The 21,476-nt window shown below is 25.2% G+C and overlaps 1 protein-coding gene across 1 annotated transcript; it reads left to right on the top strand.

The window, feature by feature from the left end:
- Window positions 1-1,691: 1,691 nt before the first annotated feature.
- Window positions 1,692-20,726, top strand: LOC145835483 (hexokinase-4-like). Its single transcript, XM_082943096.1, has 11 exons — window positions 1,692-1,962; window positions 5,662-5,852; window positions 6,152-6,300; window positions 7,976-8,095; window positions 10,417-10,527; window positions 10,733-10,835; window positions 12,555-12,753; window positions 15,767-15,922; window positions 16,201-16,288; window positions 18,554-18,693; window positions 19,044-20,726. The coding sequence occupies exons 2-11, from the start codon at window positions 5,681-5,683 to the stop codon at window positions 19,195-19,197; spliced, it is 1,392 nt and encodes a 463-aa protein (XP_082799222.1). The 5' UTR covers window positions 1,692-1,962; window positions 5,662-5,680; the 3' UTR covers window positions 19,198-20,726.
- The last annotated feature ends 750 nt before the right edge of the window (window positions 20,727-21,476 follow it).

Genomic DNA, 21,476 nt, shown 5'->3' with positions numbered 1-21,476 from the left:
TATTTATACTTAGCTATGCACTCCTGAAAAATAAATTTGACATATATGTATTCTTTAGCATTTTTAGTGTCGTAAAAATTAAACGAACTAAATACATCTAAATTGTATACATTTAGCGCGTTAAAGATTTTATTTGTCATAAAGCTGCATTGCAAAATTGATTCTAATGGAAGCTGTAGCTTTTATTTCAAAAATCTATATCATACAATTTTATCTTACAATTTTTTTTTTAATTTAATGTTGTTTCTATTGACTACGTTAAATGTTTGATTTTGTAAACAATATAAATGTTTTTAAGTTAAGTTGTGATTTTCTTATACTTATTTTCAATTAAAGTTTAATGGGTTTACACAAGTGGCATTACATAAAGAGTCATAGTGGGTGTGGAGCAAAATAAATTGCCTTGCATACAGTTATCACCCATACTTCAACATTCAATTTTTGAAGTATTAACATAACTGCATAGTTTAGTTATCATGCGTCATTTCAGATGATTTGATTTTTGCAGATTCGTAACTTTTTTGAGCTAGCTACGTCCCTGGTGTACACTAATCAGTTGACTTAAAATTAAAAACTATTATAATTTATGAATTTGTTTGTTTACAGTTAGATTTAAATTATAACAAGAAAGGGAAACCCCGAAAAGCAATAACAAGCTTTAAAAAATGTAGCAAAGCCTTAGATAAATATTACAAAAAGTCAGTTATGGTAAGAAAGGAAAATGTGAATGCTCACAACTAAGGTCAATGGATTGGTGTGAGGAAAGACCTTTCGGTCATCGATTCATTGATGTCTCTCTGGCAAAAATTTTGTAGACTATTTAATTAACTAGTAAATAGTTACTCTACTTAACTTATAACAAAAATATTCAGTTTTTTTTTTTTTTTATTTTTTTTTTATGGTAAAAAAACATCAGTCTAAATATATATATAAATTGGTATATATAAATGATCTTCAAAACAACACCAGTCTAAATGTGCTAAATTTTGCAGACGATACATTATTATATACCACATTTAAAAAAGACAATTACAAAACAGACACTGCATACCTTAATTCAGAACTAGATAATGTATCAAAATGGTTAAAGGATAATAGGCTTAAACTAAATACTGATAAAACAAGGTACATGCTATTTCACTCTGGTAAAACAAAAGTTTGGAAAAACACAAGTTTACAAATAAAAATAGGTAATACATCCATATTAAAGGTAGAAAATTATAAGTATCTTGGTTTTACAATAGATAGTAACCTCAATTGGTCTGACCATATTGAAGCAGTAAAAACAAAGCTATTGAAAACAATAGGTATTTTATACAAAACAAGGTACTTTTTAAATCAAAAATCCTTATACTACATCTTTAATTCTCTTCTAATGAGTCATGTAAGATATGGTTTGTTGTGTTGGGGTAGGGCAAGTAAAACTAAAATTAATGAAATTGATAAACTCATTAATAGAGCATTAAGATGCATTCATTCCAAAGGTTGGAATGAAAGTGTTAAAAGTATAAAAATAGATAAGAAAATATTAGATGTTAAAAATATGTTTAAGTATGAGGTAGGAGTTTTTATGCACAAATTTAAAAAAGATACTTTACCAGTTAACTTTAAGCCTTACTTTACAAACGTTAATAAAATGCATAATCATCTAACAAGATTTGCCGAAACAAACTATTTTTTTCCCAGAGTAAATAGTCTCTTTGGTCTTAAAACATTATCCTACCTTGGTTCTAAACTATGGGAAGAATTGCCTAGAAACTTGGTAGATCAGAGCTATCTTGGAGCATTTCAATATGGAATGAGAGAAAACTTACTTAAAAGACAATCAGAAAAATATCAAGCTTAATCTTTACCAACAGTTAAACTTATATCTTAGTATTGGTGTTTGTCTTAATCTTTTTTTTTTGGGCTGATTGCTGTTGGTCTTATAAACTGGGTGAAGGTAGAGCTGGATTGGTATAGGTTGGTTTTATTATTTTTATTATTTTATTTATTATATATACTTTTTTAATTTGTTTCTTGTACATAAAATTTGATAGTATTGTTTTGTCCTCATTGACAGAGTGATTTAACGAGTAGATGTATTATTTTACTTTTATAACTCTATTTTGTAGTTTTTTGTTCACTATATATTAATTGTCAATTTGTTTCAGAAGATTGAGATTTTAAATTTAGAAGTAAAAACTTCATATTTTTTAGACATTCTGGTTATTTAATTTTATTTGTTAAAAATTAGTTTTAGGTTTACAAACAATTTATTTAACTCAATTAAATACTTTTATTATTACTTTATTATTTTGTTTTTAAATTTAGCTGTTTATTGTTAGAAGTGATTTTATTTTAAGTAGTTTAAACAAATTCTATCAATTATTAGTGCTAGATTTTATTGTTTAAAACTGAATTGTTTACAAATCTATAAAACAGTTAGACCAAGTTTTTTTTTTTTTTTTTTTTTTTTGTTCTATTTTTATTTATCTACAAACACATATACTAGAAATTTAAAGACACTTTTTTAAAATACATGGCGCTCTTTCAGTTTTATGACATTACTGAATATTTTATATATACTGACATCACTAACTGTCCCCATTTATTCAATTTTGAGATATCTGTTGCATTTTTTGTGGTTGCTCTTGTAGAAAGGGCAACAAGAAAAATGTGAATGTACATGATCATAAAAATAGAAATCTAGGGGAGGAGACGGTGTGGAGCCCATGGTAGACTATGGTTTCCATGGTCAATATTGGCAGTAATGGGTTAAAAAAGGGTGCTTACCATTTTTGAACTTAAAAGAAAAAAAAAAAAAATTTGTATATACAGTTACTTATTAAGTTTTTGTTTTAATTCTTTCATTATTGTTTTAAAGTTAGCTCAAAGAATAGTTACAAGTAAATGGTGTGCAGCTCGATGACCAAAAGGTCTTTCTCCACACCAATCCATCGACCTTTGTTGTGAGCGTTCACATTTTTCTTTCTTTCTTTCTTTCAGTCTCAAACTCTACCCCTTGCAACGATAAACGTTTTCTGGGGAAAAGTGTGTGTGTTACATCATATGTAATTTTACCTGCCCCATTAATATTTAACTTTAACTATCCAAAAATAAAATAGACAAAAAACTATCTTTTAAACAAATAAGAAGCCCTTGGTGACACGCCATTTGGAGAACACTCACAAGGCTAAAATCTCAACACTAAAAACCACAAAGTGTGGGAAAATCATGAAGCTCAAATCCCCAAGTAAGTGTTCACCGGCGCTACAACAAAAAAAATCACACCAACAATCCAATCATGTGATCACTCACCGCCACCAAAGTGAACTCACAATCAGCTGTTGAGCAAATGCATAAAACTAGTATTATAATGAATACATTAGCATTAAATAACTATCTTAAAGCTTGATAATTAACTAATTTACTGAAATGGTTTTCAGAAAAAAAAAATCTAAAAATTAAGCTAAATTAGAAAAAAAATAAAAATAAATAAATAAAAATTAAACAAAAACTATTAAGAAAAATGTAGTTTCTGAAACTTGTATTGGTGGAATAAATTTTAGTCTAATAAAAGTAAGAAAAAAAAAAATATATTTATGCAATAATAATTAATATATACAGCTAACAAATAAATATAACAAAAATATAATAAAAACTGGATAGTAGCAAAAAAAAAGCAATCAGCACAACCATACAATATATTTCCCGATCAACAGACCAAAACCAGCCAATCATGATCAGAGTAGACACAAACAAAATTGACCATACATATAATAAGAGAAACAGATAAAAATAACAACCAAAAGCAATTAATCAAAATCTGCATGCAACACAAAATATTCAACCACAGCACTCTAAACCTACTCAGTATACTGGCTCAACAAGAATTTTTTGTAACTATATTTAAACTGATCTTTTTTTAGGTTTTTAAAAATTTCTGGAACACTAGACCACAACTTAGGGCCCAAATACTTTAAGAAGTTTAGGCCAAGTTGTGTTCTAGGTCTTTCAATAACAAAGTTATTATTTTTTGAATGTCTTGTATAGTGTGTATGAACCATACTTACTGGAGTAAAACAACTGTGGTCAACCTCAAATCCTCTCAAAGTATTCAGCATCAACTTACAAAATTATTAATTAACAAAATCTTAATTAAGATCAAACATTTAAGAATAAGTAATTTCGTTTTTGCTTACACCTAAACTGATATAAATCAGTATGTATGTGTTTTTTGTAAAAACTGTTTGTATTAGAAGTCAAATGGTATTAGCTTATGTTTCGAGGAAGCTACTACATGTGTTGTTTTAATATAAAGTTAAAACAATTGTAAATTCCAAAAGACATAAGTTATAACTAAAATAAAACAATTAATTAAAGTTAATATTGAACAACATATCTACAAAGATTTAGATATTTATCTAAAATACATTTTATAAAAGAATTCAAATAGTATTACATTATATTTTGAAACAGTAATTGCATATATTTGTAAAAAGTAAATTTCAAATGTATAAATAAGAGCTTAAACTAAATAATTTTATTATAGTACAATGTTAAACATACCTGAAAATTTTAAGTTTTTTATTTGAAACAAAATAGTGTTAGATTACAATTTAGTAGCCTGGATAAATAAAGCCCAAATAAATACAGTTCTTCCTCGCTTATCCGGTTCCTTACTAATCTGGCTAGTTTCAGAAGGGAAATAGATTTAATTAATTTAGCTAAAACTCAAAACCAATAAAAACAAATTGTTTATGATGTGATTTGTTTTCAATGAATTGAATGTAAATTTTGTTAAAGTTTTGTTTTATTTATTTATTCTTTTTAATAGTTTTTTTCTCTGTAAAAAATTAAAATAAATTAAATTAGCAGAAAATTTAGTGTGCATTTATTATATGCATTGCATAATACAAAATATTTTTCAAACACAAACAATGTTTTGTCCTTATCCTGCTCAAAGCTAGTCCTACCATAAGTACAAAAAAAATTGTCTAACATAGCCAGGTTGGATAAGCAACAAAGCACTTTACCAATTTATGCTGTATATTGAACTTTACTATCTTTTATCTAAATTTTTATACTAGAAATGTAAAACCTTAACATGATAGTGTTTCATTATTTCACTTTTGAAAATACTTGCATGGGAATTAGAGTTTTAAGATATTTTCTATTTTGTAGTTACTCTTGTTGATATTTTAAGCTTTTGAGTGTTTTCCAAATATGTGCATTGTTGTAGCAAACAGTTAAATTGAAAAATGCTTAAAGTTCTGAAGAAAAGTGTTCTGTTTTAAAGTTATTTTTTCAAAATGTTTCAAAGACTTCTGTGCAGTTTACTTTCTATAATTCTAAGTTAGCCTAAAGTTAATAAACAAATAACTATATTCTACTTACAGATCTGTTTTCCTTCTCATAATATCATTTTACTGTTTGTATTAGTATTTTTTTAAGCTTTATTTGTTTAAGTTGTAAGCTAAAAAATACAATTTTTTATGTTATAACAACTATTTAAGACAAGATACCATAATAATCTTAACTTATGGTACCTATTTTTTTAATATGATGTCAATATTTTTTATTTATTTAAAACTTACAAGACAAGTAAAAAATTTAAAAAAAATTAGCAGTAATACAAATTTATTGCTTTTATTTACTCATATTCTGTTAAACTAATAGGCTAATTCTAAAGCTACAAATGTTTTCTCCTGACAAAATTCTCAAAGAGTTTACCTTAAACAATGGTACTTTGGAATCCCTTCTGAAAAAAATGGAGAAAGAGCTTGAGAATGGCTTGGATAAAGCATTGAACACTAATGCTGAAATAAAACAACTCCCAACCTATGTTACTGCAACACCAAATGGATCAGGTTTTACTTAAACCCTTAACTTACTAATTAATAAGTTAAATGTTAAACTATAAAGTTTTTTTTTTCTAAGTTAGTTTAATAAATCCCAATTATTAGAAAAAAAGTTAGGTATTAAACTTTTTTTTAATATAAATACAAATTTACTCAGTTATAGAATAATTTTTACTACTTAAGTTTTAAAAAGTATGTAAACCTTGAAAACTAACAAAAATTAAAACAGTTGAAACATTTTAAGCAGTGTAAAACTTTTTGTTAAAGTACTTCTAATATAATTCAAATTATTTTCTATTTTTTTGTAGAAAGAGGAAATTTTTTAGCCCTTGATCTGGGAGGCACTAATTTTAGAATTTTGCTAGTCAATCTAGATGAAGACAAAGACCATCCGATCAAAATAGACCAACAAAGTTATTTTGTACCTAAGTCTATGATGACTGGAAATGGTACTGATGTAAGTAATATTAGAAATTAAAATTGAACTTAATTTAAACCTTTGTATTATCTAAGTTGGCTATTATGCAAATTTGATTGAAATTGTAAAGTGTAGTAAATTTTATAAATAAGTTGCAAAAAGTAGGTATTAGTTTTAAAAAAATGTTGAAAGCTCCTAATTATTTTTTTTTGTATTCAGGTTTGAAAAACAGTCAAACTTTTTCAGACAAATTTAAATTTTAATAAAAAATCAGGCCAACTTATTAGGCTAGTTTTTTTTTTCTTGAGGAACTCAGGATAGGATGTTTAAACAGGGTTGTTACAAACTCATGATACTCAGGATAATTGAGATTAGTTTAAACTTTTTTGAAAAATTAAGCTGACTCATGCTTTTTTTGCAAACTCAGGCAAGTTTAGATATTTTTTCCTAAATATCAGGCTACAATTTTAAACTTTAATTTTTTTTTTCTGAATTTTGTATTTATTAATTTGTTTTGTTAATAGTTTGATATTTTAAAATATTTAAACTTGATAAATCGTTTGTTTTTCACTTTTAGCTCATATGAATTATTGTTTTGTATTTTTTCATAAACTCAGGCTATACTTAGGCTTATAAACCATAGGCCAACCTAGACTAGCTTGATGTAACTTAATATAGTTTTTTGGTCACTCAAGCTGGCTTTTTTGTCTCATCGAGTAACAACCTTGTTAAAAGATTTTTTTAATTCAGTATATATCTTTATTTATCAAATAAAATACTGTTAATTTTTATTCAATATTTTTTGAAATTAACTTGGGCTTAAACAATTTTTTTTTGTTTTGATAATTTTAATTCTCCACTAGAATTTTCCCTCTTTTGACTATATTTGCTCTTAAATGGTATTTAAATTTTTATATGATTGATGAATTCAACATTTATAATGATAGGATAAACAATTTTAGTTTGAAACCCTTTAGCCTATGAAATTCTTGTTTATTTATTCGCAAATTATTTTCTTTAAGTTTAATTGTATATGTACTTTTTTTTTCAATCAACAATTAATGTTTTTTATAATTATTTTTTAAACCTGACTAGTAAGTACTGCTGTATAAGAAAAATTTACTCCTAGTTCAGAATACTCACTTTAAAAAAATTAAAAGTTTGTTTTTAAAGTTGTTTCAGTTTAACAGAGTATATTGTACAGTTTTTCAAAAACATAAGTTATTGAAGCATAAATTTACAGACATGTTCTTAGTAACTTTTTAGTTAATTTTAACTAATAAAACTTTAAATTTTTTTTAATTTAACTAAACAGTACAAAAGGCATAAATAATATTTTTTCAAACAAACACAGACTGACTCAGGTTAGCTTATAGTTACTCAGGCTAGTTTTTTTGTTTCAAAAAGTTTGCTTGTTAAAAATTTTTAAAATAAGTTTTTTTAATTTGAAAAAAGTAATTTTTATTTAGTTTGAAAACAATTTTTACTACTTAAAACTAAAATGAATCTTTAAAACATAAATACTTTTGTTTGTATGCAAGATAGATATAGCCATTTATTTATCTACTTTTTATTAAACTAATGTTTAAGTAAATAAATCTGTGAAGTGTTTATATTTTTTAATAATTTAGGTTTTCTATTAAAAAAGTTAGTGGTGTAATTAAAATTAGTTTTATGCAATAAATACTCTTACACAAGATTTTACTGTCAACAGCTGTTTGATTACCTTGCAAACAATTTGTTTGACTTTCTAAAGTCACGTGACATGATGTGCATGCTTCTTCCAATCGGCTTCACATTTTCCTTTCCCACCGTGAACCTCAGCATGACAAAGGTTTGTTTACAAAAATATAAAGTCTTTTAATTGATTTAAGTTTATGCCAAAGGCAATTTTGTGTATTTTGTTATTACTGGGTTATAATTAATTATAATGATGGCTTATAAATTACATTATAGTATTACTAAAGTAAAATTATATAAGCACAAATAAACTATCTTGCTCTAAATATGATTATAAATCTTCTAAGATTTGTTTCTAATTAGTTATTCCTACATAATTACTTATTTGAAAACTAAAACAAATATTTTCGATCTGGTTTTGTTTGAGAAAATTTCAAGATTTTGCATTAAAAACTAAAAGCTATACCCAATCAAAAAATTAAATTCCTTTTTATAGAGGCAGCTGTTATCTTTCAAAAACATTATGCGAACTTTAATGCACAGTCTACACACCAGATCATTACTATTGGCTATAGGCTGTGCTTGTTTTATCACGTTCAAAGTAATTTAAAAGGCGCTTTAAGCTACAGACATACTTATGCAAGGTATTAATTTTTTTTTGTTAAACAGGTGAAAGATCATAATTGTTACTAAAATAAATGGGTTGTATAGAGACAAAGGTCTTACAGTATTGTTACCATTAAAGTAGAGAAAGGATAAAAGCAAACTCATGCTTTCTTCAAATCTTTAAGCTTACAAGTCACTGTAAAATTACCATTGATGAAAACAAGTTTCTTAGTTATGTAGCTTATTAAAAATGTTATTTCAAACATTCTTTACAATAAACAATGTGAAAGTTTTATGTACAAGAATAATCTTTCTTTTAAAAAGCATAACAAATAAAATGGAACTATATAAGGCGAGACGTTTCCTAAAAAATATAGTACCGGAAAAAATCTTTTAAGTAAAAATAGTTAAATCAACAATTAAAAGTTGTATTAAATAAAAATACCTTATAATAAAAATTTAGGATAAAAAAAAAATTACATTACACAAAAAAAAACAGAACTTGGTACAATACAAAAGCAAACATTGTAAGAAAGTTTATAATTTATTAAAACCAAATTTATTCAAAACAACCAATCAGTTGAATTTAAAGAAATGTCGTATGAGAATTAGTTATTTGTTTACTGCAAATTAAAAAGTAATGATAAAAGCATATAACCAAAAAATCTAAACAAAAATAAATGAGTGTCAGTATGATTGTGATGGTAGCTGTAAATATTAAAAAGAAGAAGTAACTGTCATTTAGTGAACATTGTCTAAAATTTTTCAGTTGACTCTGAATATAAAACAAAGTTTTACATTGGCTTATGTTTAACTTAATTCAGATTCATAATTTTCAACTACTAAAAATAATATAAATGTGGCATATTTATAAGTGATACTGACCTTTCAAAGTATGTTTGCTTTTGACAAAACGAGCAAAGCTTATGCTGAAAGTTTATAACGTGGTGTGTTGACAATGTTAAATATGTGTTGACTACCTTAAAGAAGTAATAGTAACACAACAAAAAATCATTACAAATTATCTTAACTATAACTATATATATATATAATTATAACTATAATTAAATAAGTAGTTTTATTTAAAATTACTTGTTTAAGTTTTGTAGTTTAAAAAACATTTAAGTTTCAGTACATGTCTTGTGTATATTATAAGTTGCATCATAAAAGTTTTTTCATTTATTTTAGTTTGTTAAGCTCTGTGCTGTGTGTTTTAATTTTGTTTCAAAACTCAGTTACTAACGAAGAAAAAAAGTTAAAATCGAGTCCATTTGTTTTGTTTGCATTTAATGTATAAACTTTATTAAGTTCTTGCAAAGAGGGGTCAGTTTCCAATTGATAAATTGATATGAAAAAAATTCTATAATGTAAATAAATAAGTTACTAATAAAAGAAAATTACGCACTATAATTTGGTTTTTAAAAGTCTCAAGCAGTTTTCTAGACTGTTCTTTAAAGTACTTATAAACTTAAACTTTGATTATGAACAAACTGTAAGTTTCCAGGAAGAATAACACAACTATATAAATTGTTTTTTCTAGAAATTAATTATTTTTTAGAAATGAATTATTTTTTAAGTCATTTATAAATGATGAAGTTTTTTATTAACTAAAACATAAAAAAGGGCTAATAATTTCAAAATACAAAACATCTTGAAGCTTTGTTTTTTGTTGGCATATTTTTACTTTGCTAACTTTTAATTTTGACTTTACTTAAAACTACGTTAAGAGAATTTCTTAACGGGTAAAGCTGCCCTTTAAAGTTTTACTCTTATTAGTTTTATTTAAAGCAGAAAATTGTTTGTTAATTGGAAAATTAATTAAAAAAATTTCTAAACAAACTACATTTTTTAAACCCTAAACTAAAACAGACAGTATTGACGAGCTGGTCAAAGGGATACACTGCGACAGGGGTGGTAGGTGAAGACATCGGTAAGTTGCTGAATGAAGCTATCAACAGAAGGTTCAGGTTTCGATGTCAGGTTGTGTTTTAATTGGCTACGCACAAAATTTTAACCAATCTTTTTGTTCACAAAGTTTTTCTTTTGTCAAAAACTTCTTTGTTATGCTTCATAATTTTTTAATTTTTTTAGTGCACAAACTTGGTTTTGCAGTGTACACCAGGGAAAAACAGTTGATTATATCAGTAAGTTACAGAAGCAGTTTTTAAAGAGCTTTTTCTTACAGAACTTTGATCTGCGAATAATGAGCACAGTTGTCAACGACACAGTTGGTACAATGCAGGCTTCTGCTCACACAAATAACAATACAAGCATGGGCATGATTGTAGGTTAGATTACATGAAAATTTGTCATATTTTAATAATTTTTTTAAATCTATTCTGGCTGTAAAATGCTTTTTTCTGTTTGAAATACTGGTCTTATAACTATTATATATTTTATTAATTTCGATTGTGTGGTTTATAAATATTTATAAGGTTATTCTATTACTTTAGTTTATTTTTAGCTGTGTTTACAACACATAATTTTTGTTTTTAAACTTTTTGATGTTATTCAATTAACTCATATATTTTACTGGACAAATTTAGATTGCTCTAGCATATAGTGAGCAACACAATTTATGTTTAGCTAATTTTTTTGAATACAACAATGTTTCACTGCTAAAAGCAGATCATCAGATGCAAATAAGTGATGAATTTAAAATCTTTCATTAATTTTTGAATAATTTTACAAAAGTTGTTACGTTTTTTAGCTTGTTTCTTTATGTGTTTTTGATATTATTTAATATTTATTGAATTTACAAGTCATCAAACCTGAAATAAATTTGAAAAAATAAACTCTGATTTTAGTTACAACTTTTAGAAAGTTATTTATTTATATTGATGCTTATTTTCGCTATGTTTTTAATAGTAATAAAACATGCATCTTTTTTGAATAAAAAGTATTTAATACTATTCATAACTAAACACGTCATATACTGTTGCAACTTTTTGTAATTATCTCTTAAATATTTATGTGAAATGTCAGAATAAAAACGTGCAATTAGTCATTAAAACCACGTAATAAACACCTTTATGATTCAGGAAATTTTATTAAATCTACGTTACGGATGTTGAAAATTAGCTTTGAAAAGAATAAAAATATAATTTTTTATGACTTATGTTTGTACAGGGTTGCCTAAAGACCTTGAAACCTGGAAGAACCTGGAGAAGCCTGGAACTTTTAATAATGTTAACATTTTAAGTATTAAAATTTCGATTCGACTCAATATATCATATAGATAAAGTTTTAATGTCATCATTAAAAAAAAATATCAAAAAACACATTTAAAGTAGCTTTAAAGTATGTTTTCAATGTTTTTATACTATTTAACTTAGTTTCTTACTTTAAACTTAACTTTAATCTAAAAATAGACAGAAAAATGTATACTTTTAAAAACCTGGAGAAAATTTTCCAAAAACATTTGGCAACCCTGTATGTAAACTGAAAATTTCATTTAAAATAAATTGTAGTTTAGATTGATAATTTTAACCTTTGAATTAAAAAAAAATTTGTTTGTTTGTTTTACTACAAAAGTTGGTAAAAAAGCCAATCATAAGTTGTTTTAACTTAAAAACCAAAGCTTCATCCTCAGATTAGTTTTAAACTAAAGTCAAACATTTTGGAATGTTTTTTAGGCTAGAGAATATGTTATACATAAAAACATCTAATTTTATAGTTTTTAATTTAAATTCAGGTGCTCAAACTGAACAAAATTTCAGTGTTTTTTTCTTTGATATATAGTGGTTTAAAAACATAATTGAATAAATTTAGTTTATTATCTTATGCTTTATCAAAATAATTTCAAAAATAATCAGTGAAAGAGTATTAAAAATAACCATATAAAAAAATTAAATAGTAGTTTTTGTAATATACAGCCTTTATTTGTTAGAAACTGTCTAAAGAAGATTTTTTTTAAGAATTTTTTTTTTTAATTTTAAAGTTATAATGTTCTTTAAAATGTATTTTTTATTTTGCTCATTATTTAATTTTTGTTGTTTATTGTAAAGGCACGGGTACAAACATGTGCTATATGGAGAAAATCGAAAACATCGGCACCATAGACCCTGCTTCTGTTGAGCAGCAAGGAGAAATGTGCATCAACACGGAATGGGGAACTTTCGGTGACGTCAGCGGCGCGCTTCATGACGTCATAACCGAATTCGACCGCGAAATTGATCTGAACTCTCCAAACGTTGGTGAGCACAAGTAAGTTGCTGATCATTTTTTACTTGAAAGTTTTATGTTTGGTTGCTGATTTTGTTCAAAATAGTTTCAGGTTTAAGTTATTTACAGTAAAAATATTTAATGAATTGAACTCATCCAGGATCTTTAAGGAAGGTTCTGTATCGTCAACTTAACCTGACAATCATATATGTACAAAGAATTGAAAATTAGGTGTTTTCAATCTTTTTGAATATTTTTTTAAAGTTTATTTAGGAGTAATTGTTCATATAATTTTAATATATTTTTTACATTCTGCTCTACTCTTGTTTGTCATTTTTATTTAGTTTTTCAATACTAGCCTTTTTTAAAATAACGAGTAGAATTTCAAAACTTTGAATTACGTTCGTTACGTCTCACCCAATTTTTAACAAATATACTTTGAGCTAGTAAATTACCTGATCCATTTTTTTTTAAACGAGATCTGGCTAGATCCAGTTTTTTTTTGATAGTTGATGCTAAATAACATTCTGAATCTATACTTTTTGTTTATTACTTAATATTGTGTTATAGCTAATACAACAAAGGTTCGCTTTGTTTTGTATTTTGAGCACAATCCGAAACTGCGTATTCAAGAAATACCGGTCTTAATTTTATTAAACTAAATCCTTTGCAGCGGAAAATATAAATGAATTTGTAGCCATAAACGATGATAGCAGTCATGATTTAATTAGAAAACTGTTTTATTATTAATTACAGCTAACCTTTTTATTTCTTTTGAAGTAAAAAGAAACGGTTACATGATAATACAAATTCCTACAGTTAAAATTGTTAAAAAAATGTTTAAAGGAACTCAAAAAGTAGTAAATATTTTAGAAAAATTTAAACTCTGCTTTAAGTATAGACAATAATATTATGATGGTGAAAAAATATCTGTAAAATAAGTTTTTCAAACCGAAAATAAATAATTACTATATTTAGTTTAGCCATATCTTAAAAACTAGTTTAATTTTTTATAAAGAGAACAATGCGCATGTAGACTTGTTTTCCATTAATAAGATTTTGATGATTGTAATTTTTTTTTAAATTTATTAAAATAGGTATGAACAATAACTCAGAATTATTTAAAATTGAATTATTGTAATTTGAATAGTCGTGCACCCAAAAAAATTACATTGTAAATGAAAAACGTTTTTGCTCAAAAGTGCATACTCAACCAGAAGTGAATACTAATAAATTTCGTCTTTAAGCTGAACATTACTGTAATTTAAATTAAATTAGATGAATAATTTATGGTTCATTGATTTTTTAATTTATGGAACAAAAATATGCAACTATGTGTTTAATAGGTTTAGGAACAGAAATAATTTCATTGAAGTTTGAAAGAGAACTAAAAAGTTGATTTGTCAAGTAAAAAAGTATGCAAAATTAATATGAAATAAACTAATCTGAAATGAATGGTCAATAAACTTGCTATTATTGATCTAATTAATAAAAACATGTATAAATAAAACGAGTGTGAAGTTAGCTTGATAACGTTTTTCAAGAACTTTAAAAAAATGTCCAAACTTTAGACCCAATTATTTTCCTTATCTTAATAGCTAGATAAAAACTTTTCTTTTTATTTTAGAGAGCGGTACTTTGTCTTTAATATACAAAAAAAATACGTTGGATTGGGGCTTGACTTTTAGTGTGGGGCCCCTTAGAAAAAATGAGTTTTTTTATCAATTTTTACTTAGCTCTAATTTTAACAAAAAATAATAAACACTTTTTTTTTATATTCATGTTTTTAGTAAATAAATCCTGTACAACACTTTTTTTATCCAACTGTTAATATTTTGTACTATTTAGCCTTATTCTAGATTTCCTAATTCCGAAATAAAGCTAAATAAAACAAAATATTAACAATTGAAAAAATAAAAAATTGTTTAAAATTATTCACATATATTAATTAAAAAAAAAGAAAAAAAATTAAATCATTTTTTTTTTGTTTTTAATTCGAGCAAAGTAAAAACCGATAACAAAACTCATATATCGTACTGTTTGGCCTTATTCCGGTTATTTTGATAGTAAGATTTGGCGTTATTTGGAGTTAGATTGTAATGAAACTAACATTTCATTTTAATATTTTAAAGCTCGTGAATAAATATGGAATTTTTTGTAACAATAACAGCTTTTCCAAAACAATTTTTATTATTTTCAAAACAAGCTTCACCAAAACAATTTTTATAACTTTCAAAACAATTTTCTTAAAACAATAAACTATATTGTTTACTTAAAGGAGTTACATTTGTTTCAGTGCTTATAAAACGGAATTTTACTTGCATTTACTTGCAGTATCGGTTAGTGTTTGGTGAAGCTCATAATGTTGTATTATAAAGTGTTTAAATTTAAGTTTGAAACGCTTCGTTTTTTTAGTTTAAGATACTTCTTATTACTTGTGTTCAATTGTAGTTTTAGTTAGTGTGTCGTGTGATTATTTTATATTTGTAAATAAACTTTTGCTTACTTTTCAGTACTTTAGATGTATCTATCCTATCTACACATATCTATCCCCATTTAATTACCGTTAGCAACCTAGATTGCTTACATTAGACACCACGTCGGGTACTTTTATCGGGATAAGATTACTATTAACAAACGTTTACATTAGATTATAAATATAAATTTAACTTACGATCCTCAAAACTATTGTCACTTTCATCAATCTAGATGTTTTGTTTTAATTAATAAACTGTAAATTTAGTTTGTTAAAACTCTAGTTCTACGCGAGATATTATTATAATCTTGCATATTTAAATTATGTTAAAGTTTGTTAAATTTATTTGTGCCTTTTTAGCATTGAAAATAAGTTGTTTTAAATATTTAAGGATAATTTTTAAATATATGCTGCAAGCTAAAACAATTTCTGTTTAAAACTGAAATAATGAAAAGTTTGGTATTAATGATGAACTATATTTGTTATATGAATAAATTCGTAATAAAAGTAAAAAACTTCTTTTTCTTACATACATAAACTTTTAATTTCAAGCATATTTTATTTTAATATTTTAAACAGGTACGAAAAAATGTTCGGAGGAATGTACCTCGGAGAGATCGCAAGAAGAGTCATCATAAAGTTGAGTGAAGAAAATATTTTGTTCCAACAAATGAAAAGTGAAAGTGTTTTGCACCAAGCTGGACTTTCCACCGCGTTCGTCTCACAATTGTGCAGGTAACCAGTTGAAGTTTAAAAAAAATTGTTTTTACTTATTTTTGATCTTTTTATTCCAAAAGTATTTTATTTTGTTTTTTCAAAATGTTTTTGTATTCTTAAAACCTCTAATACTTAAGATGAAAAAATATAAATGATCTTTTTTTGTGTAATATATCATGTTTTTGTAAAATACCGATATTTACTATATGTTTTAAATCAAATATTTTCATAGAAGTTAACAAAAAATATCAAAGATAAGTCCTTTATCTTTTAAACCAGTATGTTTTATTTTTCAGTGATACAATAGACTATGCGACGGTCAAAAACTTTATGAAAAATTTTGATGTCGACGTTAATGACAATGAGTGTGACTTCTTGATACAAGTTTGTTTATTGTTATAATCAAGTCTGTATGGACCAAAATAACTAACATTGACAGGTTTTATTTATATAACTTAGTTTTTTCTTTATTTCTTTGTTTAAGTTAAATCAAAACTTTTAAATTTATAAAATACAAGCAACGGCTTTTTTTTGTTAATAGATCATTTTTTATAAAATGAAAATTGGCTATCTAAGACAAAGCAAAAAGTATAAATATATATTAGTCGTTTTTTTTAACTTGATAAAAAACGAAATAGTACTTAGCTTTTTTAAAATACTTCCATGTAAATAAAATGATCAAATTTAGTATGTATAAGTTTTTGTATGTATAAGTGTTTGGTATGTAATTTATTTTTTGCTTAGTTACTGTAAAATATAAACCATACAGACAATTTGATTTGGAAAAAACAACATCTGATTATTATTATTTTTTATTAAAAACTGTTAATTGATAATTTAACTTAAAAATTTAATATAACTTTAAATTAATTTTATTACTTCCAAAACCGTTTAGTACTAACTTTTAATCTTTAGCTATTCTTTTTTACTAATTTAAAACTAAGGTTAAACTTAAGGTTTTTTGAATTATGAATGCAAAAGGTTAATCATTTAAACTACTTTTTTATAACATTTCTTAACATTGAAATTTCAAAGTAAGTGTACTTAACTTATATTTATGTAATTTCTTTTTTATTTACATTATATTCCTATAAATTCATTACTTAGAACTTGGGAGAGCGACTTATTTAGCTGTAATTTTTTTACATTTGACCACTAAGTTTAAAAGCAAATAGTCATAAAATTACCACCACCACAGTTAGTGGAAAACCAAACTAGTGCTTAGAAGTTTGAAAAAAAGATTAAGTTATTTTGCACAAATTTGTTCAACTTAAACGTAATTCTTGGGACAGACAGACTTGATTAGCTATTGCCACCACTTAACTCATGCAACAAGACTAGCAATTTTATCTTTTAAAAGAGTTTTATAACTAAGTTGACTCTTTTTTGAACGCTTAATATGTGAAGGATAACATACAATTTATATAAGTGAAACAAATGTTTAATATTTGATCTATTATTGATTTTGTTGAAATTTTCTTATAAAAATGCTTGAATGTAAAAGCGAATGGCTTTTTCACCATTAATTTTCTATAAAACTTTTAAAATATATTAAATCTGCTTTCTTTGTGGTTTTTGAAACCTTGTTTGACCTAAATTTTTCAGGAAATGCTCCTGAACTAGGTTAAAAAGCTTTAAAAGTTAGTTATTCAAAATTAAAAGTTTAGCGATCCAAATTAAAAAGTATTTACTTATTTAAAATAAAAACAGATCTTTTCAAAGATTGAAAGTTTTCTTATAAATTGTTATTTGAAATTTCGTTGAAATAAAAATATTTTTTTTTAATAATTGCTAACTAATTGTTGGAAATGATAAGTTTTTAGTGAAACAGTTATATTTGCCATTTCAGTTTACAATTTTTATGCGAAACTTGTTTAATTAGTATCTAAGATTAAATCTACAAAGTAATATCAACTTGTGAAAACTAAACCTCTTTATTGCCCCAAAGCATTAATTTTATTGTAATCAGAATACATATATCTTCATGTTAGTACTTTAAAACTAATATGAAAACTTTTATAAAAATAAACAAGTTTTGTTGCAAATTTTATGTTTTAAATTTAAAAGCAAGACGTCAGCTTCGATGAAAATAATCAAGTTTTAATTGCTCTTCTTATGCTACTTATTGTCTTTCTGCAAATTCAAATTGCGATTTATCTCTTTTTGTTTTTAGCCTATTTATAGTAGTCTTTTTAGTTTTGTCTGTAAGCTTTTTATTTTGTTATTATTTACTTTATAGAGATATCGAATAGAGAGATTATTGAAAAAAAATAAAGAAAAGGTAAAAACTAATGCAGTAGCTACATCTCATTAAAAGTTAATATTTTTAGTTGTAACTTTAGTTGACATAAACCATTTATGTAAACTTGTTTTTAAGACTAATACAATTATCAATATTCTACATTTTAATGAACTTTTCATTAACAGCTAAAAGTTTAAAAATAAATTTACATGTTTGTTGTTTTTAAATTTATTTATTTTTTTTTAAGTTGTTCCAATGCTCTACTACGTTCAATAATTTATTGTAATAAATTCATACTTAGATTTATTATTTAAATGTTTTTGTGAAACATTTACTAACTACAGACTTTTTTATTTCAAATTTGTATTTACATACCAAAGATTACTTTAACAAGTAAGTTTCCTTAGTTGTGTGCCACATTGTCGTTGAGGGCTGCCCACCTGTGCGCTGTGGGAGTCGTCGCCGTTGCCAGGAGAATTCACCGTAACCGTGGCAACCGCCACGTGACCGTGGGTTGCGACGGTTCCGTCTACAAAAAGCACCCCACGTTAGTTTGTTGTTAAAAATTCAAACTATACAAAAATTGTGTTTAAGTATTGTTATAAATGTTTAAACAATGAACTTTAGTAACAAACTGGTTTGATTGATTGTAAATGGTTTAAGTTTCTAAACGACAAAAAAATTTGAATAACAATATACTTATTAAACTTTTTCAGAAAGGTAACTATATGTTTGTTATGTTAAAAATTCAAATAGTATAAAGTATTGGTTTGTATATTGTATCTAAAATTTACCAACAAAAAACTTTATTTTAAAGCACAAAGTTTATTCAATCACAAAACCCCCAATTAAAAGCAGCTCCATTTAACTTCATCAAACGAGTAATTTTTTTTACAGATTCAGAGTTGAAATGCAGAGAAAAGTGAAAGAGCTCGCTCCCGAATTAAACGTGGAATTCGTCACTTCGAACGATGGAAGCGGTCTTGGAGCCGCGCTTATAGCCGCAGTTGAGAGCAGAATCCACAAACTACCGTGCAATATAACACAATAGATAATCATACATTGAAATCAACATAACCAGTTACAAATTATATGCAGTTAACATACATTGTTCAAACTCACATTCATTTATAGTTACGAGCTATATGCAATTACGAACGTTTTAATCATGACTTTTTTTTCCAAATTTATTTTTCATAGAAATTTTTCAATTACTTTTTTTTTAATTTGTTGCTCTGACATCAAATTTTTGATACTGAGACTTTAACACTTAATTAATGTTATTTTTTTATTAACTTAAATGCAATATCACACAATAAAAACTTTATTTAATCATACATTGCTCAAACTCACACAAAAAATTACAACATGGCACAGTTTATATGCAGTCAAAAATATTTGATCATATTTTTTATTTTGCTCTAATCAATTTAAATTTTTTATGAAACTAATTTTTATACTAAATTTTTTTTTGTCAAATTTGTAAACTTATTACTTTTACATCGAACTTTTTATACTGCAACTTTATTACTCAATCAATGTTTTTTTCAAACTGAAGCCAATACTTTTAATTTATCTACATTTATCACAAATTTACGAGAAAAGTGCACTTGTATTAATTTATCTATCTATTCCTAATAGTTATTTACTCTAAAAATATAAAGTCTTTATTGTTTTCTGTAAGCTTAATGTTTTTATTTTTTATGTTCTTTAACAATATTTGCACACAACAATCAGGTCTTAAATCTATGCACTTTTTTATTATATTTTATGGTAACACAAGTTTTATTTTTAAAATAATTTTAAGATCTAATAACGTTTTCTTTTTAATTTATTATGAGAATAAACTGAACTAACTATGCATTTGAAAAGGCCTGTCTGATTATTTTCTCTTTTTTTAATAAACTGATTTCCTGATTTTTTAGTTCACAATTTTTTGTAAATATTTTTAACTATGTTGGTGTTTTTCATGCTTCTACGATGCTTATTTACTAAACTCCTTCTTAAAGTAAAATGTAGTTATTTTGTAAAAATAATTAGCAAAAATAGGAAAAAACTAAATGTTATTAGTTGATAATTATTCCTTACTATCATATTTTTTTGGTACAATAAAAATTTCTTCAATATCAAACTTTACTGAGATAACTTTAAAAAGATATTACACTCAGGTTTTCTAACGAAGTGATTACAATTGTTAAGCTTTTTCTTTAAAAAGGAAGTGTCACCTTTCACCACTTTGATGCAGATGGATGGTCGAAAAAATCCTGTGAAGCAACAAAAAACATACAGTGGTTTTCACTCTATGACAAAACTCACTAGAAAACAACAAATACATGAACTATTTATTTTCTATTCTTCTATTTATGTTTCGCAAAAGTTTTCAATTCATGTAGTTTTTTAGTATTAAAGGCGCTTTGAAGTTATAAAATTCATAGTTTGACATCTATGCCATATTTTAACTTTTTTTTTTGAAGTCTAAGGATAGTTCAAACATTTTCTTTTTAACCTTACTTAACATTTTCGATTTAGTAAGCAGTTTTTTGCAAATATAGTGCAGGAATAAAAATGATTGTTTCTAAATGTTGGTTGGTTAAAATATATCATTGCTTATAAGTTATGATTTTGTTTTTAAATAGAGTATTTCAAATTAACTTTAACAATGTTAAAAGTATTCTCTTTTTTTACGTATAACAGTAATGTTATTTTATATATATATATGTTTTGATATTGCTAGTCAATTAAAATGTGTATCACTGAATATTGTTTTAAAAACATTTTAGCCACTAGTCTACTAATTTCAATATATTTCTTATACATAAGCAGAATGCTTAAAACTTTGACAATGTTCTTTTTAGAGGTACAGTAACTTCTCGCTTATTTACGCACATTGTGTCCACAGAAAAAGTGCGTAAAGATATGAGAGATCGTAAAGAAACTAGAGGTACCAAATATGCTAACTATAATGGCTGTTTTTTAATATTGCTTCTAGTTAAAAGCAGACTGGGCACTTTCCCACTTTTAACTATTTGTTTACTTCATTTATAAATATGAAAACAACAGATAAAACTATACATATATTCAAAAAAAGGATTTGAATTTCTATAAAATAATAAAAATACGAGTAGAAATAATTTGACTATTTTAATAATAAGTAGAAATTATCTTTATTTATATGTGACATTTATATTCTATTTTACTTAGCAAATTCAATTTATACTTAAGCATTTCTTTACAATTATAAAATGGTGTTTATTAATATATAGGGCAAGAGTGCTGTATTATTTATTTGTGTTTTAAACTCTCATTATTTCATTATACTTTCATTATTAA

The sequence above is a fragment of the Thalia democratica genome, chromosome 5 (assembly GCF_965202585.1).
Source record: "Thalia democratica chromosome 5, ktThaDemo2.hap1.1, whole genome shotgun sequence".
Classification (NCBI taxonomy): Eukaryota; Metazoa; Chordata; class Thaliacea; order Salpida; family Salpidae; genus Thalia; species Thalia democratica.
Note: the sequence above shows the minus strand (reverse complement) of the source record. Positions and strands in the feature narration are given on the sequence as shown.

Excerpts from the sequence above, each read along its gene's own strand:
- LOC145835483 (XM_082943096.1), top strand. The coding sequence starts at position 5,681 with ATGTTTTCTCCTGACAAAATTCTCAAAGAGTTTACCTTAAACAATGGT. Across the intron at positions 8,096-10,416 it reads TGAACCTCAGCATGACAAAG|ACAGTATTGACGAGCTGGTC; the intron begins GTTTGTTTACAA and ends AAACTAAAACAG. Across the intron at positions 16,289-18,553 it reads AGTGTGACTTCTTGATACAA|TTGTGTGCCACATTGTCGTT; the intron begins GTTTGTTTATTG and ends AAGTTTCCTTAG.